The 24,124-nt window shown below is 43.6% G+C and overlaps 1 protein-coding gene across 3 annotated transcripts in view; it reads left to right on the forward strand.

Moving 5' to 3' along the window:
* VWA8 (von Willebrand factor A domain containing 8) overlaps positions 1-13,351 on the forward strand; it is a 297,774-nt gene extending 284,423 nt beyond the window's left edge. Inside the window, exons 43-45 of one of the 3 annotated variants that reach the window (XM_074378239.1) lie at positions 6,481-6,579; positions 7,446-7,684; positions 9,717-13,351. In XM_074378239.1, coding sequence (XP_074234340.1) covers positions 6,481-6,579; positions 7,446-7,684; positions 9,717-9,825 — 447 coding nt within the window. In that variant the 3' untranslated portion in view covers positions 9,826-13,351. The remainder of the gene's footprint in view (positions 1-6,480; positions 6,580-7,445; positions 7,685-9,716) is intronic. The other 2 variants (XM_074378240.1, XM_074378241.1) reach the window with 2 other exon arrangements.
* The last annotated feature ends 10,773 nt before the right edge of the window (positions 13,352-24,124 follow it).

The following is a 24,124-nucleotide window of genomic DNA, read 5'->3' on the forward strand; positions in this document are numbered from 1 at the left end:
TCACGTAGCACGTACCCACTGGCGTGAAAAGTGGAATGGTAACGGTCCTGCGAACCAGTTCATTTAAGGCAGGAAGCTTTTTTTTTCCTTTACCTTCATTCCAGTTTTTCCCTCTTGACTTCTTCAAACCCCTAGGAATGTTTTCACTGTAACCTTAAAGTGGACCTCCTTTTCAAAAGCTGTTAATGGCTTATTTTTTTCTTCAGAGTATTCAATGACATCACAAGTTAGGTGACTGTTTCTCCACTGAGCACCCAAGTGGGTGACACCAGAAAACAGAGTTATTGAGTTATGGAGAAGTTGGACTTTGAAAAAATAAAGCCTCAAATTTATTGTTTCTATGGAGACATAGGAGCCATATTCTAAGCCATGGGTCCCTAACAGTGTAAAAGGAGCCCTTGAAGGACGTTGGAGGGCGAAGGTCAGTGGGCAGTGCTTTTTACCCCTTCCAGCCTCCATCGCCAGTTCAACCAAAATAATTCTTCGTATTTTGATATTGCATGATGTTTCACAATCCGGGATTTTGTGCAATATTTCATTTGGAGAAAGAGTTCCACTACCTAAAATTAAAAAATTTAGAATTAGGAAGCCACTATTCTAGGGCCAATGCTGGATTGTTATTGCTCATAGACTCCGAGGGTTTTGTCTTTGGAAAAGGCTTCATCAGTCCTCAGTTAGATTTAGATGATTCACTCCCTTGACAAAAAGAAACAAGGCATAGGTGTTCCTACAACTAAGTAGAGTGGACTTTTTCTTTCCATTTCTTGGGTGTGCCATTGAATTTTCATAGCGCCTTGGGAGCAGAAATCATCTTAGAAGTTATTTTCACCAACCTCTTTGTTTTAAGATGAGAAAATCAAGATCCAGAGAGGGTAAGTACTTTGCCCAAAATCACACAGCTGGACTGTAAAAAGCCAGGATGTCTGACTTTCTCTTCAGGGCCTTTCCTTAGATCATGTTTTATCCCTTTTTCTTGCAGCCATCTTATTTCTGCCCAATCAGTGTATTTACAAAACTATAATTTAGGAGCAAATGTACTATTTGCGCAAAGTACTCTATCTTCTCTTACCCTTAGCATGTCATCATCCAAAGGAGGTATAACAGACAATACTTTTCTCAAAGATATCTTGGTCAGAATGGCTGGGTAAACTCCCAGAAGGATGTGGGAAGATAGAATTCACAAACCAGCATGTGCTGGGAAAATTCCTTCAATCAAAAACTTAGTTCAGTATCTGTAATTCACCTTTTCCTGATGCCTCGGGAATGTTTCACACATTTAGAAGTGGAAAACCATCATCCTGTCAGGCTCAGGCTTGGAATAAATTCTTATTGCTACTTGGAGGTAGGACCAAAGAAGGGTGTGCAGACTTCTCTGAATCCATTCAAAGTTAAACAAGAATTCAGAATTGACCCAATTGTTGATGTGGAAGTATCGGCTAAACCAACCATTCAAAAATCTTACGTAGAAATTAGGAAGTAGCGGAGGGGAGAGGGACTAGTTAGGGAGTGGTTATCTCTGTGCAGTAAAAACATTGGATTTAGAGCCAGAGCACCTTGGTTTGGATTCCACCTCTGCCAACACTAGATCTCTGACCTTTAGAAAGTCTGTTCATCTCTCCAACCATCAGTTTCTTAATTTGGGAAATGATGTTAATAATTCCCACCCCGAAGGTGTGAAGAGAATCAAAATGAAATGAAATACAGAGAAGCACTTTGTAAACCATAAAGAACAGTACAAATGTTGACATTATGCTCATTACATGGATTGTCCTATCCTTTCAGTGACCCTCTGAGGGTTGGTGAAACAGAGATTACCCCTACTTGTCAGAAAGGTTAAGTGATTTACAAGCATACAGTGTTAAAGGTCATCTAAACCAGCATTATTTACAGGGTAGAAACAAGATTTGAAGGGGTTAGGTGACTTGCCTTAGGTCAAAAAGCTTGTTAATGTCAGAGCTAAGCCTAGAATCCTTGACCTTCAGGACGTTGTTCTCTTCAGTTGACTTCTGTATGAAGAGAGGTTAACTAACTAATACTACAGACTGTTGACTAACAACCTAGAGTTCTGTGGCCACACCTCTTGACCTTTTAAATCATACATTTATCTTCTAACCCTTTGCCGCCTGCTGTCAGCAATGCCACCTGAGAATGGTGTATTTGTATGTCTGGAAGGAGATTAGAATTTCACACATCATCAGCATTCCAAAAAAATGATTATCCTTCCCAACAGAAATTTAAACAGAAATATTTTCATGAAAATGCTAATAGCTCTTTGTTCTAAGCAAAGCTGTCTTTGCCGTCGAAGTATTTTAAATCATCCTTCTAATTGGATGAAAAATCTTTGTGTCTTGGACCAAAACTCAGCACTTGTTTTCATTTGTCATACCTTTTTCTAAATGAATGAGGTTTTCAAAAGAAAATTTAGCAAAAGGGCATTTAAACAAGTTTCTAAAGCAGGAAAGTATTAGAATTGGTCTTTGCTGGTTGCGGTTTTTCTTTACTGCTGTGGTGTAATATTTATGTTGGATGTTAAATATGAAACTCCACAGAGATTCAGGGATGCTCTGAAAAGTGGAAAAATCATGATCAGAAAAATGCTGAGCTACTCAGAAAAAGTTATGCTCTAGATGTTAGGTGGTTGATAAGGACAGCGCGGTTCTTGTTTAGTGACTCCTGTGACCCGTCCCTAGAAGCTTGCTTGGACCCTGTCGGGTCTGATGTGACAGTGGTCACAGCAGGACCTAGGCTGGGTGAATGGCAGAATCCGGAGTTAGAAACAGAAATGGAGACGTTGATATACTTTTTCCTTTAACCCAGACAGTTTTGAGGACTAGCAAATTACTCTCTGTAAAATGTGTTGGGATCCTTGGGGAGCAGATACTAGATAATTATAATCCAGAAGGATTGTTTTTAATGGAAGCTTCAAATGATCTACAGTAACACTGGGGAATGCTCCCATTTGGATGGATTTTGAATTCCTCTCTTGCATTTTATTTACTTTGGGCACAGCAGACTCCCCAAGCCCATCTGGAAGATGAGAGCCAGAGCCTGCAAACCATTTTATAAGCCTGATCCTGTCCTTTAGATGTGTCTTCTCAGCCTTTGCTGTACTAATGAGGCACAGATAAAGGGAGATCCTTCTGCAGATTGCACTTTCCTTACCACATATTGGGGGGGGAGGAGAAGAGGGAAAAAAGGAGGGAAGAAGATAGGGAGGTCTGCAACCTACCTCACTTTAACTCCTTTGCCTGAAATAAGTGTAGGATGCTTTTTTCTCTTGGGCAGAAAATTAAATATAGACGATAGGTACGTAGACTCACGGAATGATAGATGGGTTTGGGACTGAAATGTTTCTGGAGTGTTGAATCTATCAGTATCTCTTTTTGATAAAGAGCATCCAACAACTCATTTGACTGCTGTTTAATAATCAACTAACAACTTTTTTCCCTTTGTGGTAACCGGTTAGGTCGACCCTGTAAGCAGACCACATGGTCAAATATTTATTTATACAGTGTCATCTGTTGTCATCTGATTAGTAAGAACTTTAACCATCAGTCAAAAAGGAAAAGTTTAATACATTCATAGCCCTCTCACCTCAGGCAAGTAAGAGAAACCCACTTCCGTTTCAAGGAGCTGATCTTATCCCCTCATGTGCAAGATGGCCGTTCTGTAGGATGGCCCTGGTCAGCTCGTAGGGTTCCAGAAGCAGTTGTGCAGCTGTGCTGAGTTACACTAACCATGAGCATCAAGGAGAATGGTGACTGATGACCTTGGGGCATCCGAATCACTGGTGACCTTTAGGGGGACAATTGCAGTGAAATGTTTGTGGTATAAGAAAGAGAAAGAGAAAGAGATTCTGATGCCCAGGGCCATCTCGGTTAGGATGCTTCTGCCATCACTCTCTCCCAGGCTTCTTCACTCCTCCCTGTGTCTTTCTCCCATCCCCTCCCCAGGGAGGATGCTCCCCAGGGCTCTGTTGAAGGGGTCCACTTCTCCTTTCTCTCTACGCATTTGCCCTTCACAGTTGCACTTTCCCCTCCTGGGGATGACAGCCACGTCTCTGATGACATGAAATAGATTTCTTCTCTGATGCCCCCCGGCCAAACGCACAATTCCAGCATGTCTGAAATGGAACACATCTTCCACAAATTACCCAACTACCTTCTGACTTTTTATTTTTGCCTAAAAATCATCTTAACAGGAATTTTTCTATTTTTCATTTTAAATATAATGGTTTCAGTTGTGTGATGGGTTGGGTTTTTTTGTCAGCTAGCTCAGGCTAGCCACCAATTCTCACATGAGTGCCCAGAGGAAAAAAAAAAGCCTTCCAGCTTCCAAACAGCTTATTTGTAAAAGAATGTAGCCCACATGGGAAAGGAAAGCTTCTTAACGCTTCAACTTGCCTGCCAACTCTCTTAAAGCATTTTGGCAATAAACACACCAGGCACACTCATAGATACTAAAATGCATTAATATGAATAAGATACAGCCCTGCCTTCAAAGGACTCACCAGTTAAAAAGGAATAGACATGAAAAGAAATCATTGCATTCCTCCTCAACACCTAAAGTACTGTTCTGCACATGGTAGATGTTCAAAAGACAGTTACTGATTGATGGTCCATTGGTGATTCTTAAGCCTTTTGACCCATGACACTCCAAGTAATCCCTAAAATTTTGCCCTAGACCTAAAACAGAGAATTTTCTTTGCAGACTCCGCAGTTGCCCAGACACCATGAGGTCTATTCTAATCTTTATATCGGCATCACAAAAATTCTTAGAGGGAGGTGGGAGGGGAGAAGGGAATTTGGGGGGCAAACCCCACGATTGCAGAGAACCATTTTGGCCCAGTTATAGTTGCCTCAGTTCCCAAGCTTCTTTCCAGATCCTGTAAAAATGCTGCACCCTACTCTCAGCTCCAGCCTTTCCTCATCAGGCAGGACTGCATTGTATGCATCGTGTGCATTATAAGACAGAGAATTTAAAAGGTGTTTCTTAAACTGAAAGATTTATCTCATGCATTTTTAAATAGAAAAGCAGATTATAAAATCACATGGTCGACGTTAATCCATTTTAGTTAAAATTGACGTTGATGCAGATGTACATGTGTATGAACGTGCAACCTCTTACACATAATTGAAAAGAAATTAAAACATAGGAACTTATACAAGAAAAAACATTAATGGGGTGGATATAGCTCAGTAGTAGAGTGTGTGCTTAGCATGCACGAGACCCTGCCCTGGTTCAATCCCCAGTACCTCCATTAAAAAAAATACATACATATATATAATTACCCCCCCAATAAATAAATAAACAAACAAACAAACAAACAAACAAACAAATTAAACATTAACAGACATTATCTTTGAGTAATGGTATCATGGATAATTTTACTTTTTTTGTGCTTTTCTGGAATTTCTACAGAGCGTATGTTTCAGTTTTGTGTTCAGAAAAAATAGATATGTATTAGTTTTCTATTGCTATGTAACAAATTACCATAAACATAGCTTCTTCAAGTAATCCCTGTTTATTAAGTCATAATTCTATAGTTCAGAAGTCCAGGCAGGCTCAGCTGGGTTCTCTGCTTAGGGTCTCATGAGGCTGAAATCAGGATGTCAGCGAGGCTGGGCTCTTACCTGAAGGCTCTGGGCAGGGATCTGCTTCCAAGCCAACTCAGATTGTTGGCAGAATTTGGTTCCTTGCAGTTGAGGAACTGAGGTCCCTGTTTCAGTCCATGCTGGCTCTCTGGCAAGGTCACTGCTACACGTGACTCTTGGGGCCTTGCCCTGTGGTCCCGGCCATCTTAGCCACATGTCAAATCACCCCACACTTCAGATCTCACTGTCTTTCCCTTCTACTAGCAGCCAGAAAAAAACTCTACTGTTTAAAGGTGTGGGTGATTAAATCAGGTCCACCCAGATAGTCTCTGTTTTGATCAACTCAAAGCCAACTGATTAGTAACCTTAATTTCATCTGCAAATCCACTTTTGCCTCATAATATAACATAATCATGTATGATAGTTCATCATATTCACAGGTCCTGACCACACATAAGAGGGGAGGATTATTTAGGCTGTGTATATAGCAAGGGACAGGAATCTTGAGGACCACCTTAGAATTCTGCCTACCACAGTGTGTGTGTGTGTGTGTGTGTGTGTGTGTAAGTGTGTGTGTAAGTGTGTAATTCTTTTAAACTTTCCCCTGAAATTTTAGAATGGAATTCTTGGTAGCCCCTAAAGCCCTCACCAGAGTTTCTGCCTCCTTCTAGAAAGCAGAGATCACACAAGGATGGACAAGAAGTGAAGGAGCCTGGCATTTTTCTTGTCTTTATTGATAAACACAGATACATCTCTCTGCACTGCAACATGGCCATATGTTGAGCAATTCTGAGCAGTAACAGACCAAAGACTTAAAGACTTGTGGATCCAATGACAGTTCTTTAGTGGACAGAGGCTTCTAACTCTCTGATTCTCTTGCCTGTAGTATGACATCGCTGGACACTCTGGAGATGGCTACAACATTGGTCTAGTCCCCATTAACAAAATCCCCAAGGACAATAAGCAGAGACTAGAAATTCTGAAGGTAAATACATTCAGTTACCTCTTTACTGTGAAAACTTCCACCAGATTAGGTAAAGTACCTTCTAGTCACCGAGCAGATTCACTGAGGAAGCAGCAGATATGGGGCGGGGGTAGGGGGGAGTCTTTCTGTTTCACAAACATTTAAGCATTAAAGTAGAAAAACACTTACGATTCCTACATTCCTTTTCTACACCATATAAAATTTAAACTTTGTTCCCTACATATTTGCAAGGTACTCAGGATTATATCTGGATTCTACGATGTGGGTCCCCATCTATATCCTGTATATTTCTTCTCAGCCCCTGGATATTTCAGAAGGAAAAGAATGACTGACCCCTTTAGGAGTACTCTGAAACCCTAGTTTTATGTATTAGTTTTTTTCTAATGCTGATACAGTTTCACATACTTAGATCTACTTACTGTAGAAACACACCACGATTTTAAAGTGAATTTCTTCCATTGCTGTTGATGTAAGTACAGTGTTTAGGATTATAGCTTTGTTTATTGGAAACTCAACCCATTCCTTATTTTTTCCCTATGTCGTCTCCATGCTCTAGGATGATACCAAGTTTCATATTTTCTTCCATCTTCTCACTTTAAATGACAGCTTGGGCTTTAAAAAGCAGTGCCAACTTGGATAGTTCTGTAACATTTCCTGTTTTTAATGCAAAGTCTTAACCACTTACAAATATCACTGTGGACTGTTGTCACTCTAAGGTGCAAATTAATAGAACTCACTCAGAGACTTCTTGTTCCTGTGTAATCATTGGTATTTGTGCTTTCTCATTGTCAATAGAAAGAATTACCATGTTTGTGAAAAAAGGAGTTTCTCATTCATGACTTTTGTGCAACGTCTAATTCCCCTAGACGATGCACGCCCATGCTCAGTTCTGCATGAGTGGGGACCACACATTAGAGGGGACAGAACACGCCATCAGGGAAATCGCCAAAGAGGAAGCTGACGAGTATTTCGTCATCGTCTTAAGTGACGCGAACCTGTCACGATACAGGATACATCCTGCCAGGTTTGCCCAGATCCTGACAAGCAACCCTCAAGTAAATGCTTTTGCCATTTTTATTGGATCTTTAGGTGATCAAGCAACCAGGTGAGTGTCATCTCAGGATACAGCAAAGGGCAGATACGGGGATGCTTGAGTACCTGACACCTGTCATTTCATGGGCTTCCTGTGGTGAGGGGCACTGGGGGAGGTGGAGGGAAGACAGAAACTAGGGTTGCTGCCCTCAGGCAGCTGACAGTCTAGGTGAGGGATGTCATGGTCTAGCTAATGCTTTGATGAGCAATAACACTTTTAAGTTTTTAGTCTTCGGTTTACCTTGAAACTAACCAACAATAAAGCATATAGCAAACTGATTTGTCCACCAATAAATGAAACAGTATTTTATACATTTCGCCCTTTCACATCAAGGCGTCAAGCTCAGTTCTATTCAGTTCACGTTCAAATCATATTCAAAGCAGCGCACATTTTACTATTTTCCCCACGTCAGAGATTGGGGGTGTGTGTCTATGTATTGTATGTAGGCAAATACACACATATATGTAAATGATATGTAATCTGTGTGTCTACATATACACAGACACATACATGTAGACACAGACAGATGATCTTCCTTCTTGTATTTCTCCCTCCATGTATATATAGTTAAGATGCTACACTAAATACACTGAATATTCAGTAGAGAAATTTATGATCAGATAAAAAATACCATTGTGGCTCATCTGAAAGGAGAGCCTTGGAAACACTTTCTTTTCTGAAACACCCTGACACTGATCTTTCTGAATTACAAACAGAAAGAGCTCATGTTTTTTCTCTGCTTAAAGTACTTGTAAGAAGCAGAAAACACAAGTGAAAGTGTGTCTGTCAAAGGAAAGAAGAAATCCTGCCCAAAACACTAAAGGCCACGTCCCTCTTGTCACTCCACCTCTTTTCCCTGTCACGCCCTGGGGGAGAGAGTCCTGTACAGACCAGGAAGTGGCTTAGTGTCCAAAGTGCTGGCACCTTTTTCTCTTTCTGCCCCCTTCGCCTTGCTGCAGGACTGCAGAGTGCGGTTAAGAAGAGACCTACTATCATGTAATTACAGTCACTTTATTACAGCTGACTTTGCATTTTTCTCAGTTCCGTGCATTAGCCTCTTTGAGAACTTCCATGTCCTCGAACACAAACCATGCCTTTTCCCCTCAGATTTTCTTCAGGTCCAGCCCAGTATTCATCGGGGGGAGCAACTCAACAAATCCCAGTTGAGCTGAAATAGCTATTTTGTCTTTCTAGTGAACAGATCCTGTTTGAATACTTAAGAAAGCACAATAATACCCTTGTGGTTTCCTAGGGAAATGATCCAACATCCACTGGCAAAAGATATGTTGCGGAATTAGCTGGTCTACCGGGCATGCCAAGTGTATGATACTACACAGGATGGTTGACTTTTATTAAATGTCATTCCAAAACCAAACTTTGCTGGCACAGTGAAAGGAGGCGTTCTTTTGGATAGCACTGTGTCTTGTACTTTTCTTGTCTCCAAAAATGGCCCTTTGTTCCAAGTGAGAAATTGGCCTTTAAAAAAATTTGTCATAAGCCTGGACAACCTCAGTGTCATCGAAGCAGCAGTTGCATAAGTCAGATTACATTTCACATTGTATTATGTGGGAGGGAAAAGAGAGAGAGAGAGAGAGAACCACTTGGGGTTTGGCTGGGCGACATTTTTCGAGGCCTGTTATATCTAAGGCAGGAAAAGCAGTTCGAGGGACAGTGTGAGGCAGACACTTCCCCTGGATGCAGGTGAGCTGACCCAGCTTGGTCCCTAGGGCTCTGTGCTGTCACGGGAATATAAAATACCAGGAAATGACAGGAGTAACGGGGAAATTTTTTTCTTTGCAAATTTGCTGATTTTCCCACTGAAAAGACCTTTATTTCGGCCCGCCGCTTTCAGCATGGCTCTCCCTGTTCCTTTTCTGAGCCTCCCGTTGCCTGGTGACCGCCGATTCAGCTGCAGGCAAGGTATTAAAAAGTAAAAACTTCCTTTCTGAAGGAACCGTTAGGATGCTGTGGTTTGCAGAGGCAGGAGGTGGAAGGGGAGCCCGGATTTGCAATGGTAATTTTCTTCCCCTGTCCATCCTCACAGGCTTCAGAGAACTTTACCAGCTGGCCGGTCTTTCGTTGCCATGGATACCAAGGACATCCCTCAGATCTTACAGCAGATTTTCACCTCCACCATGTTGTCCAGTGTTTAAGAAGTGCCCTCGACCACCCTGATGACCCTGGGATTTGAAATCAGATCCAAAGAAAGAGTATTCTGAAGAAAACGTCTCTAAAGTGCACCCATGAGATGGCGGGGCTGATGCTGGCATTCTCGGGCCTCCTGTACTTGCTCAGTAATCGGCTTTCAGAGAAGCGGCCAGAGGGAGGCCTGTGCACAGAAATCTACAACCACTGACGGGTTTACCAGTCGTTAGAGAAAGCGAGTTGCCCTGCGTTTTACGAAAGTTCAGGGTTAAACGAAGATGGTTTGAGAACTATGGGGCGTGGTCTGTTTCCAAAAATCTGAGGGAAAGAGAGTACCTTGATTTTACCTTAACACATCACCTGGTCACCTATGATAATTAAAGTGACACCATCAAAATGAGCCTTCGAAGCCACATTCTGACCCTGAAATCCAGATCTGGGCAGACCCACCCAACCAGCTTCTGTTCAGTAATTATTTTTATTTTCTCCCTGACTCTGTATTGCCCAACAAACAATGATTCTATAGTATTTAACCCACTGAGAAGTCCTGTCAACAGCAATATTTTATAAAAGACTAGGTTTTCTCAGTGATGTCATTTTCTTAGCCAAAACCAAAAGGAATCAGAAGATCCTTGGAGCGCATCCTTTCCTACGTGACTTTTAAAAGGCTTTTCAAATAATAAAGAGCAAATGTCTTATTCTGCATGCTGCTAGGAGTGGAAAGGGTAAAGGATGTCTTGCCTCGAATTTCCTGTTTCTTCTCATTCTTCAGTGCTTCTCAAAGTTTTCATACTACTCCATTTTGGTGTCCAAAACGTCATGCTCAAAATAACAAATGTTTATGTTTTTACTTAAAGCAAAGTGAAAACAAGGCAGTATGTTTGAACTAAATGATAACTGGAGATTTCTTTAGCTGTAAATATATGTATACACACACACACACACACCATATATGTGTATACACACCATATATGTGTGTATATATGTATGTATATATGGTGTGTGTGTATATATATATATTTAAGACTTGTTTTTTTTTTTCAAAGTGTACCTTATCTCCCTCCACCTCTCTTGGGCTGACCTTTACTTATCAATAGGCTCAAGTCATTTTTTTTCAAATGCTTCAGCGGAAGTCAGTCTCTCTCCAACCATATAATAAGTTTCTCTTCATCATTCATGTCCAAGTCCGAAATGCCAGGGGCACCAGTGTGTGTGTGCTTTCTAGTGACGACTTGGAAAAACTAGTCTTGTTAATAACATTACCTGAGTCACCCATCCATAGTGGAACTGTACGGATTCATTTCATTTTCATGAATTATATCAAAGAAGAAAAGATGACACTCATTTGTCTCACCGCCCCATCTCCCTGCCAACTGTCAAAAAAATAACAGCAATCAGATTTCCAGTGCAGGATTACCCAGTGAATTTGCGTGGCTTGTCTCGTTTCTCTAGACAGACACTTGCTCTGTGTACTGAATCGTCTAATGATGCAAACAACTTCAATCCAACCAGAACCTTCAGAAATGTAATTGCATGAATAACAAAAAGTACTACTAATAGTAACAATGAGACAGTGACTGACTAGCATTTACTGATGACTGTGTACAGGTGTGCTCAGTGATTTCATACATCATTCCAGTCCTAAAACAATGCATGTAAATGTTTTTAATCTCATTTTACAGATAAGGAAAGTGAGACTCAGAGAACTTAAGTCACTTTCTCAAGATCCCCAATATGAGACTATTGACTAACTACCCACTGTACTGGTAACATTCTCATTTTACCAGTGAGGAAGCTGAGGCTCACAGAAGTGTGAGGGAATCAGCTGCACTCACAGCCAGGCAGGGGCAGAGCTGGCCTGGGCTGTCCCTTCTCTTGCTTCTTTATTCTTGCAAACCTAGACATCGAGCTGTTGGTGCTTTTTTTTTTCCTTCCTCCTTCTGCAAACTGACCACAGTTCTTAGAGCTCTCGTCTCTTCCTGGTCCCCCAACACCCTCTGCACGACGTGAGCGCTCACAGGAGGGTGTGGGAACCAAGGACACAGGACACTGCCGGAGGGACCCGTCTATCCACTCCCTCCAGGGCACAGCAGCGAATTAAGGAAGTGCCCGTCCAAGTGGCAGCTTAACCCCTAGGGACCCCCCTTTGCTGGAAGGTCACAGCCCCTGAAAAGCCTTTGGAAGCTGAATCCAAGAGTGATTGACGGAACAGCCTTTTCACAAATCCTCCCCACGGGTAGCTGCCTGAGTAAGCAGAAGACTTTTTTTTTTAACATGGAAAGAATGTTCTCAAGTAATTTAATTTCCCTTTCCCCACTGGCCAGACATCCTTTGCAAAAGTTATTTTTAAAAAACATATAGCTCCTGGCTTTTCTGATTTGTAAAAGAGAAGGGTAGTGGGGGAGGGGCGTAGAGAGCGAGAAGATGCAGGGTTATTTTCACTTCTTGCAATACCTAAGGAGCTGTGCTTTTATTATTCAAGGTACTTAATTATAGGCCACTCCAAGCTGTTCCCAGGCCCTTCTCAGGGCCAGGACATTATAATAAACGCATTGTGTGCCTCGGGGGATTCCACTGAAGGCGTCTAAACCCATCCTGGTCTCTGCAGTGAGCCCGCGTAATGCTGAGAAGTTTCATTGTTATCCTGAGCAGCCAGGAGGAATGAATGCCCCAAATCGTCACTGTAGATGATGTGTTTTCTCCCTGGAATCCTTTGTGTGCTCCAGCAAAATGACCTCATCCTACACGGGGGCAGCCCGAACGCAACCACAAGAAGTGGTTCGGAGCAGGAGCACTCGAGCCCAGTACCCATTTGGAATGAATCCTGTAATTCTGTCCATTACACCCTTCCCTGTGAGCTGTCAGGCGGAGACATCCATCAATGCCAGCGAGGTTCTCTCCAAACAAACTCTAGGGCTTTGAAAGGCATTTAGAAGTATTGTTTTCCATGAACAGTATTGTCAGTGTTCCTGAAAGGCAGCTCCGGACGCTCCAAACGCTCCGTCCACCTGGCTCCTTCCTGTGCCTGTCAGATCAGCCCAAATGAAATTCCTCAGGGAACAGAGCAGGGACCAGGGGAGCAGGAGGAATAGCTGCTTATTCATTGCATTTCTCTGTCTTTGTTTCCAACAATCACAATTATAAGAGATATTTCACAAGTCTAAGCTGGTATTTCATGTGCCTACAAAGTTTTTCTGGAATTGCATCTCAGGAATAGTCAAATGTCCACTTGTACTTAGTAAATTGTACATAGTTTCTTCATCTTATTAAGAAATAAAATGTCCACTTTAAAAAAATTATTCCATGAGGAGTTCAAGATTTGCAGATACAAACTACTATATATAAAACAGATATTCAAGTTTCTACTGTACAGCACAGGGAACTCCTTTCAGTATCTCATAGTAACCTGAAAAAGAATGTGAAAAGGAATATATGTATGTATATGTACGACTGAAACATTATACTGTACACCAGAAATTGATGCAACATTGGAAACTGACTATACTTGAATAAAAAAAAAATTATTCCAACCAATTAACCTATATGGCTTTTCAAAATACTTATATGAAGAATCTAATTGGCTACCCATTTCTGGCCAGAATTATATCATAATGTTCTCAGTTGCCTTTCCTTTACCTTTTTTCTAAGGCTTGCTGTGGCAAAAGTGCTCCAGGTAATGGGAAGTAATTCCAGTGTTCCATCTTGTTACAGTGGGAGGAACTCCAGACTCTAGGTAGAAATTAGTCAGTAGGAGGGACGTTCTAGACACTGTTCAGCCATTAACTCCCTGGGTAAACTTGGGCTTGTCACTTGTGGGTCTCGATGGCTTCATCTGTGAATTAAAAGGGTTGGACAGAATGATCTTTAGGGCTGAAGTCCCACGTGCCTTCATCTCATCCAGTGAACTGACTTTGTCCCTCGTATGTCTTACAAAGGACACATCAATCCAGTGTATTTTTATCTCAGTCCCACACACATTTTTGCCCTGATGGTACAGAGGATTTTGGCCCCTGTGTCAGCTGCCCTAGCTAAAAAATGTTACTGAATAAGCATTCTTAAAAGTTACTTAAGTGTCATTAGAATTGGACAAGAAGGGCTTTAGCTGGACAGATATGTCTGTTGGATCTAGATTCACAAGATTTCTGCCCACTTCTGTCTCTTGCTTTGCATTTTGCTGCCATGAAATCAAATTTCATATCTGCTAATCTGCACAGTGGGATCAAAAAGGATCAGGAATTGGAAAACTACTGCGTGCCAGGAGCTGACCTTTGGGTCGCGGCTGAACAATGCACAATTGTGTACGTGTTTTTTTTTTTTTTCTTAATTGTTAAATCCTGTAAACAAAAATCTCCTCCAGAGGAGAAAAAAAGTGCTTGCCAAGCAAACTCTCAAGATGAGAGTGATTTGACACTCCTTATTTGAGACTAAGCACTGTCTGGGGCTTTCCCCTTCAAACAGAGACCGCATCTGTTCCAGCACAGCCGTGCATTTGGAACGCCAGGGTTACATAATTTTAAAACTGAGTGGCACTTGTGGAATTTGGCCACTCAGAGCAAAGTATAACACTCTTTTAAGGTGGTTTGGGTCCAGAAGGTGGCAAGAACGTCATGTTCTGCTCTCAGAAATTTCATCAAGGGACCTGTCAGCACTAAAGAGCATCAGCTACCATGTGTGGTCCTCACCCTTCCCCACCCCCACCGCCTGCGTCCCCAGCAGGTGCCAAAGGCACCTTGACTCTCCCCTCTTCTCACAGGCTTCAGTGAAAGGGCTTTGGAGCTGCCAGCTCTTCCCCCGTAGGAACAACCAGAGTATTTGTCAATAAACTCTCACTCCAAAGATGGTAGGAATGATCCTAGAGAAGTCTCAGAATATTCGGATTTATTGAATTGCATGCAGCTCTGAAGCATTAGTAAAGGTAACTGGAGCTTGACCTGGAGACGGAAAGACACGGTGCTTGAACATCCCAAAGCAAGTTTGTTCTGTGGCGAGAAAGTAATGAGCCTGTCAAGAGTCCTTTGTTTAATTGGGTCTCATGATGTCATGCTTGAAGCCTTCCTCATTGAAACTTGAAGAAAAGTAAGTGTATATACTCAGGACATTAAGCTGGATTTTCAAATGCAATATATTTATATTAAATACTGATGCCGATTTAATGAGACTGACCATTTCTTCATTCCGGAACTAATCATTAAGAGGTCCTCCGTCGTCTGGCTCCAGGAATAGAGTGAGTCTCCACAAAGCTAGGTGGTCCATCTCCTTTCACAGAAGATTTTCTGCGGGATGGGGGATGGGGAATAGCTCAGTTGCAGAGCGCATGCTTAGCAGGCACGAGGTCCTGAGTTCAATCCCCAGTACCTCCATTAAAAAAAAAATTTTTTTTTCTGGAAATTTAGCCCTGAAAACACTGGCCCAGAAAGGAGCCCTGGGCCCAGTGGAAATAAATGGCAACTTGGGGGAAGCAGCCTGTGGTCCAGTGGTGGCCTTGCCTCCTGGGGACAGTTCCCATCCATCCCAGGGCTGGTGAGGAATCTGAGGGTCCCTGCAGTGAGCCAGAATGCCCAGATTCCAGGGTGTATGCACACAAGATAAAAAGGGCAGATGACACTGGGTACCTGAGAAGGCCTAAGGCTTCTTTAATGGACACTTGGGTTGGGAAATATAGCTGTTTGGTTTGCAGTTAACAAAGAAATGGTCTTTATCCGAGAAGTGTCCTTTAGAGCTTTCGAACAGCTCTTTTCCCAGCAGATAGAATACGCATGTCTGTCCATGGCAGGCTCATAGAGTTGATATTCAGTATGTGGTGCCTGAACTAAAGAGTCCCTTTTTCTCTCTCTCTGACCTTTGATGGAGACTGGGAGAAACGGGAGCGCTCCCCACAGAGGTGGAAGGTTGCCGCCGCTCCACAAAAGCTCCTGAAAGCAGACATTCAGTCATTTGGCTGGACTACAGCTCCGCACAGCTGGCCTGGCTTCTTGCCTCCTTACATCTGAAGCCTGTCTTTAGAGAGGGGTTTCTCCGAGAGAGGGGCTCCTCTTTTAAAATACGAATAGCCCTGGGAGGCCATCCATCATGCACATGTTGGTTTGAATCCCTGCATTCACAGGCTTTCTTCGCAGCCCAGCTGAGATGCAGGTCCTCAGACAGGATTGTGATGGGGGAGGCAGTGAAGGGGGTGGGGGGACATCTGCTACTTGGAGCATCATCCAAGCAGAGGACTGAGCCTGGAACACAGCACAAGAGCACGAAACATGGGTATATGGACTTGGGGGCTGGGCATAATCGCCTTGGGCTGTATATTTGGCCTCTCTGGCCTCCTGAGAGCTCACTGAAGGCCCCAAGGTGTGCCTGGGTGGTGGCTTGGTTTGCTTCTGGGTTTTTCAGAGGCCTCAGACTTCCACCTGTGTTTTGCCCTCCGTCTTACGGGAGCTCTACCATTCTGCCTCCCAGGTTACAGAATCAGGCAGAGCAGACACATCCGGGAGGTGATTCCCTAGGCTTTCTGCCTGAGGGCAACGCCTTTCAACTTTGGAAATCCACGCCTCCACGGTCCCTGAGCCATGTCTCTGGTGAAGTGAGCAAATCAGATTATTTTTCACACCCTTTTCAGTTTGCAAAGAGAGCTCTTGCCCTGTGCTGTGGGCCTTGTCAAAAGAGAACTCACAACACTGAGAGGCCGCAACACTTACTGGAGAGACAGCGCTGGTCTGGGCGCCCTGGACAGCCCAGCAAGCCAAGATGTGAGTTCTAGTACAAGAGCTTTGGAATTCCCGAGCCCCGTCCTGGTGACGACTGAAACGAGACCGGAGCTAGCCTCTTAAACCCAGAACATTCCTCTCGTGGAATAAGAGTGCTGGGCACACTTCTACAGGGAAGTTTCCTGAAGTGTCTGTAATTCAGCCTTTAGGAAGAAGGTGTTATGTAACAGTTTCTAAAAGCCCTTAAGTATTACTGCCTTAGCACTAAAATAATCAAGGGCCTCTGCGAAATGAGTGTGGCCTCTATGTGGAATCCAAAAAAAAGACACAGATGAACTTATCTACAAAGCAGAAACAGACTCACAGACATAGAGAACAAATTTATGGTTACCAGAGATTAAAGCGGGTGGGAAGGGATAAATTGGGAATTCGAAAATCGCACCTCTTGGGAAGTGATGGAAATGTTAGCTATCTTGATTGTGGTGGTTTAATAGGTGTCTGCATCTATCAAAATTCATTGAAGTCTACATCTGAAATATGTGTAGCTTAGTGTACACGAGCCTCACCACAATAAAGGTGTTAAAAAAATTCTTTTTCCTCTTCTAAGGAAAACCAGGGCTGGGTTGTTTTGTTTTTTTGTTTGAGATGTAATTGACATATATCATTATTTTAGTTTCATGTGTAACAGCATAATGATTCAAGATACATATATATTGTGAAGTGATCACCATATGTCTAGTTAACATCTGCCACCACCCGTATAAGGAGAACCAGTCTTGCATTTCCTGAGCCTTGCTCTGCCAACGACCTCCTTCCCCGCCATCACTGCCATCCCCAAAGTGCTTATAAATAAAGACCATGACATCGGTTTCCTCTTAAAACCACTTCAGCTCCTCCCTATGATGATCTAACTTGTCCTGTCATTTGGACATCACTAAATCAGACGGTCCCACCCAGGGCTCCAGGAAAGAGGTCATGTGGCTGTCACCCTGGAAATATCACACAAGTCAGATGTGCCAAGGGATGAGCAGAAGGCAGGGAGAAACTGATCTCACGATGGGAACATTCACCCTGCCTTCTGTGGTCAGACCCACCCCTGCCTCGCCGGAGCTCCCAAGGAACCCACACTCAGCTCTGTGTGGTGCGGGCTCAGAGTCGAGGGGGTGGCATGGATTCCTGGATCTGCCCCTGCCGGCCCTGTGACTTTGGGCAAGTTTCCTGTTCTCTCTGAGCATTGCTTTTCCCACCTCTGAGATAAGGGTAATAATCCCATATCTCAGGGCTCCTGTGAGGATCGGAATAAGGTCAGGAAAGCACCTTATAAACAGAATGATGCCCAGTTCAACAAGCATTCATTTGGTGTTAGGCTCACAGAGGGACGTGGCCCCTTGGAAATGGAGGGTCTCTTTGACCAGTCTTGTCTGGGGACCAGGACATCCTTAGGCGGCAGAAAGGACACAGAGCCCAGAGCAGCCCCCCCCCTCAGGATGAATGAAGTGGGGACCAAATAAAGGTAAATGAGAGGCAGGGCGGCAGGGGGTGCAGAGCAGACCATGGGAGGCCACTCAGCTGCAGGACTTCGTGTCCCTCCAGGACAGCACAGAGCCTGGGCTCCCTGTCTGGCTGCAGACGTGGTTGTGATCATGAAAGTGTTTCCTGGTCAGAGCTTTGTTTCTGTCTCTGGGTGCGGGAAGGTAAAATGACTTTTCTCAGGCATGCCTCCCAGTCGTTCCCATGGCAACCACAGGCTCCCTGTTGCGAGCAGTTAGCATAGGAGCTGTTTTAAAAATAAAGACTATAATAGAGTCCATCTGGGATGTCCTTGAGCCCAGGGGAGAAGCCCTGACCCAGAGGCACTCAGATATCCCTCGAAAGATTTGGTCTCTTTAGTCGGTCCCTTTTGGGGGTGACTGAGGAGTGTTAAGAAGCTAATTCTGGAGTCCCATGTTCTGGCATCTACTGGGAGAGTAATAAAAATTGTTGTTATTATTATTATTACTATTACACAAGATAATAATAGGTGGCTCTTATCTAGTACTTCCCATATGCCAGGCACTTCCTAAGCACTGTACGTAGATAAACTCATTAAATCCTCAACTTCATGAGACAGCTACTCTTATTTCTATTTTATTTAAAAAGCAAAGACAAGCAGTCTACCCTTGAAAAGAGAAAGCCAACGTGCCCCACTGAGGGGAAGAGAGGGCACACGGCACCCTGATGTCAGTGAGGATAGACCTGGGACCCGAGCACACCGGGGCATCATTGTGCCCACATCTACCTTCCCTGTTGTGGGGAAGAGCAGGAGTCCAGTCTCATTTGCCCTCAGCCTGGCCCTGAAATAGTGGTCAGTAAACTTGAATGCAGAGCTGTGGGCTGTGGGGGTGCCTGGTGGTCTCGGGAGGCGGGTCGTGGGCTGTCTCTCAAGGGTGGGCAGTCAAGGAGGCCCCAGGGGGAGACAAGGGTAAGAGGGGTCCTCACCAAAGCCTGAAGCTGGAACTTCCGAGGGGCAGCGGAGGTGGCAGGCTTGGCAGGACTGCTCCCCGTGCTTGGCTGCCACTGTCCAGCCAAGAATTTCTAAGCGAGGCCCAGCCCCAAGAAGCAGCCTTCTCCTCAGAGCCTCCAGGGCGGCCTTTTGGGCTGCTGAGGGGCTAACTCCGGCCCCGACTGGCCAGGGAGGCCAGTGGGCAGCCCCAGCCATCCTGGAGCCCAGAGTAATGACAGCTCCACAGAACAAGCCTCCTTATGTGAAGGGACTTCATGATGTGGCTGTTTTGTTTTGCTCTACATTTTTTTTTTCCTCCATGAAAATCAGCCGAGAACCTTCTTTTACCCAAGATTACAAGTTGGGTTGGTGATGAAAGGTCTGTGCCATGCAGAAGGAACCCTCAGGGAGAGCGTTCACATCTGCAAGCCCTTTTGTTGAAAATGGCTTACTCTGTGGCTTAAAAAAAAAGGAAATTAGCAAGAAAAATAGGGAAATTAGCAAAAGTATTGAATCATCTCAGCCTTTGTGCGGCTGCCTGGGATCTCCCGCTGATCGTTATGGCTGCCACACATTTCAACCCTACACACAAGCCAGTAAGACCCCCAGACTCAGAAGTCTCTAGAAGGCTTAGAAAAGATCAGCTGGCCCATGTTCCCAAACCCCGGCAAAACCATGCATCAGTAGGTCATTTTGCAAAGAACCTGGCACAGCATGGACTAGTTAATAGGATGGATGAATGGTTGAGTTAATAGGTGGATGGCTCAGTGGGTTGATAGGTGGGTGGATGGGTTGAACTGGAGAAAGTCTACCTTATTTAAAGGACCTCAGGGAAAGGAGAGTCTCAGGGCTCTCATTAATACCCACAGCAATAACAACGTAGCAGAGGTAGAGCCTCCCCTTTAGTCTGAGCAGGAATTTTGCCACACCTGCTAGCGCGGCAGCCTAGGACCACTCCTAATCCACTTACATGAAAGACGAGGGACCTCGTGGAAAGGATTTCATCCCAGCAGAAGAGCAAATCAGACACACAAGCTTGATCCTATAACAAAATCTTAGTAGTGGCAGGGGCAGGGATGCAGTGTGCTGGTGAACATGAATTTGTGTCCAGATCAGCCCCTGGTGCCAAGGAGATATCCAGGCAGCTGGGCCCAGAAGACACAGTGATGCCCAGCAGAAACCATTCTTCATAGGTACATGAGACAGCTCCACATGCCACTTAGCAAGGCACAGAAGCCTTGGCAAAAAAGTGCTTAAGCTTGTGGGCATTAGATTCAAATCATGACTCCTGTACTAACTAGTTTTCTGTCCTAGGGCAGGTTTTTTAAAAAAAATGTATTTCTATTGAAATAGAATTCAAATACCATAAAATTCACCATTTTAAAGCATGCGATTCTGTGCTTTGGCATACATGCAGACAGTTGTGCAAACATCATCACTACCTAATTCCAGAATATTCTCATCACCCCAAAAGGAAATCCCACACTCATTAGCTGTCATTCCCCATCGTTCCTCCCCTGGTCCCTGTCACCACTAATCTATGCTTTCTGTCTCAGTGGATTCTCTATTCTGGACATTTCATGTAAGTGGATTCATACAATATAGGACCTTTTTTGTTTCTTTCTTTCTGTCATTTACCATAATGTTTTTAAGATTCATTCATGTCATATCATAGATCACTACTTCATTCTTTTTATGGCCAGATAATATTCAGTTGTACAAATATACCACGTTTTGTCTGTCCATTCACCAGTTGATGGGCATGTTGGCTGGTTCCACTTTTCAGCCAAGGTGAATGATATTGCTATGAGCACCCCTGTACAAGCTTTTGTGTGGACATATGTTTTCAGTTCTCTTGGAGTGGACTTGCCAGGTCATATAATAACTCTGTGTTTAACTTTTGAGAAATTGTCCAAATTTTTTCCAAGGCAGCTGGACCGTTTTATACTCTTACCAGCAAGATGAGGGCTCCAATTTCTCTGCAGTCTTTCCAACACTTGTTATTTTCTGTCTCTTTGCCTATAGCCACCCTACTGGATGTGAAGTGGTATCTCATTGTGGTTTTGATTTGTGTTTTCCTAGTGACTAATGATATTGACAATCTTCTCATGTGCTTATTGACCATTTGCATATCTTCTTTGGAGAAATGTCTACTCAAGTCCTTTGCTCCCCTCCTTTTTTAAGCTGCCTATTTGCCTATTGCTGAGTGATAAGAGTTCTTTAAATTTTCTGGGTACTGGACCATTATCAAATATATGATTTGCAGTGATTTCCCTCATACTGTGGGTTGTCTGCACTTTATTGATTGTGTTCTTTAAATCAAAAAAGGTTTTAAATTTTTTCTTCTTTTTGTTTTTAAATTTCAGGGGTGAGGGACTAATTGGCTTATTTATTTAAGTATTTTTTAAATGGAGGTACTGGGGCTTGATCCCAGGACCTCATGCACGGCAAGCATGCACTGTACCACTTGAGCTATATAACCCCTTCTGAAGTTTTTTAATCTTGAGGAAGTCCAATTTATCTGTTTTTGCTTTGGTTGTGTATCTAAGAAACCATTGCCTTATCTAATGTTATGGAGACCGACGCTTATGTTGCCTTCTAAGGGTTAGTTTTAGCTCTTACATTTAGACCTTTGATCCATCTTGAGTTAATTTTTGTGTATGGTGTGAAGTGAGGGCACAACTTCACTCTTTTACAGGTGGATATTCAGTGTTCTTAGCACTACTCGTTGAAAAGACGATTCTTTCCCAATTGAATTGTCTTGGCATCCATGTCAAAAATTAAATGACCATAAATATACGGGTTTATTTCTGGACTCTCAATTCTATTCTAGTGATCTAGATGACTATTCTCATGCACATAGTTTTGAATATGAGTCCTCTAACTTTGTTCTTCTTTTTATGTTATTTTTGCTATTTCCAGATCCCTTATATTTCCATATGAATTTTCAGATCCACTTGTTGTCATTGCTAGAAGAAAAAAAAAGAAAAAGCCACCTGGGAGGATTGCATTAAATCTGTAGGTCACTCTGGGGAGTGTTGCCATCCAACAATCTTAGGGCTTCATGAACACAAGATGTGTTTCTACTTTTTGAGGACTTCCATGTCTTTCAGCAGTGCTTTGTAGTTTTCAATGTAAATGTGTATAAGACTTGCATTTCATTTTTATTCCTAAAGGATCTTATTCTTTTTGACGCTATTGTATGTGAAATTATTTTTTCTTATTTTTAGATTATTCATCACTCATGTACAGAAATACAGTTGAGTTTTGTACAATGATCTTGTATTTAGTAACCTTGCTGAACCTGTTTACTAGTTCTGATATAAGTTAAAACGCCACAAGGCTCATTGTTCTTATTAAGATTCAGCCATTTTTCCTAAGTAAATACTTCCAATTCTTGCAAGTGTTTGGTTAATTTCCATTGTTTTGAAAAGGTTGATTCTGACCATTTTTGCCAGTGTTCTCAGTGCTTTTATGGAGGAGAGAATTTTCGGAGGTCCTTACTCCACCAATTTACTGACATCACCCTTCTTACGGAAGTTTTTTATACCTCCATTGCCTCAGCTGTAAAATGTTTTGTTATCATCCCACAGTTTTTGGAGATGATGAGTAAGATAATGTGGTGAAGCACATGACACCACCTGGCACGAGTGCGTACGCAGGAAGGCTCCTATCGCTAGAAAAAGAGGAAGGAAGTGTCCGTGAAGATGTAGTGGCCGTCTCACCCTGTTCCTCATCTCACAGCGGTGCAATCCTCAGACAACCACGCTGATGCCCAACAGCCCCCCTGCTAGACCCAGCCTGGGCTTACTCTCAACTCCCCACACACCAAAACTTCCCTTTCTTTCCTGTCTCCCTGCCTTCCCCAAGCTCTGCCCACCTGGGTGTCTGATCTCTGCTGGGGGGCAATGTGCTCACGTCTAATAAGCCGCCTTTCCAGGTACCGTAGGCGAACTCAGACGAATCCAGCTCTGCTCACAGGTCTGAGTGAGGTTCACAGCCACAGCCATCTCCGGCCGTGGCCGGCCTGGGAGGGGCAGAAAAAGGCAAAAAACCTGTTCCTCTCAAACCACACCAGCTCCATCCACCTTTACCTCACGCCTGGCATGGCCAGGGGGACTTCCTAACCAGGTTTATGAGTGATGCTAAAAAGCCTATACCCGAAGGTTGTATGTTCTGTGGTATCAACCAGAGAGAGCAACTGAGTGATCGCGAGAAACCTCAATGCCCCCTGCCAGCCCTCCATGCAGGTCAGCCACCTCAGCCTCACAGCCGCCCTGGGGGTCAGTTAGTTAGCAGGGTGTCAGGCCCCCAGAGGACGGGGTGTTCCTGCAGCCCCGTCTCCCAATGTTCCACCCACACCACACACTCTAGGCCACCAGAGTTCCTGACTGACCTCACGTCTGCTGCCCCATTTGCTGGACACGCCACCCCCCCGTCTATTTGCCCCCTAGTCCTTCAAAGCTTCACTCCTTTGACTTGAGAGACTTTCCAGAGAGCTTTCTTGCTAGTTCTCTGCTTCATAGGTTTATTCGCCCATTCCACCTATATTTCCTGAGCATCTGCTATGTTTCCAGCACTGACCAGGGTGAGGGATCCAGCAGTGAACTTGCTCTCACGGAACATACATTCAAGTGGCAAGAGCCAAAAAATAAACAGAAAATATGTAGGTAGTGATAAGCTCTAGGAATAAAAATAAAAGAAGGTGAGGGTTGGGTTGGAGGGTACTATTTTTAATTAAGTGCCCAGGGAAGCCTCTCTGATAAGAAAACAATTGAGCAGAAATCTGAAGGAAGTAAGGTCCCGGGCAGAGCAAATATCCAAGAGAAGAGCGTTCTAGCCAGAGGGAACAGCAAATGCAAAGGCCCTGGGGTGGAAGTGCGTTTCACAAGCTTAAAGAACAGCAAAGTAGGCCAGTGTGGCTAGACTGGAGTTAGCAAGGGGGAGCATGTCAGATGACGAAACCAGAGAGAGAGTAGATCCCAGACTATGTGGGGCCTTATACAGCACGGTAAGATCTTTGGATTTTGCATAAGTCTGGAAGCCAGTGGAGGGTTCTGAACAAAAGAATGACATACTCTGAATTACATTTTGGATTTTTTTTTTAATTTTTATTATCATCATCTATTA

This window comes from Camelus bactrianus, chromosome 14 (genome assembly GCF_048773025.1).
Source record: "Camelus bactrianus isolate YW-2024 breed Bactrian camel chromosome 14, ASM4877302v1, whole genome shotgun sequence".
NCBI classification, from domain to species: Eukaryota; Metazoa; Chordata; class Mammalia; order Artiodactyla; family Camelidae; genus Camelus; species Camelus bactrianus.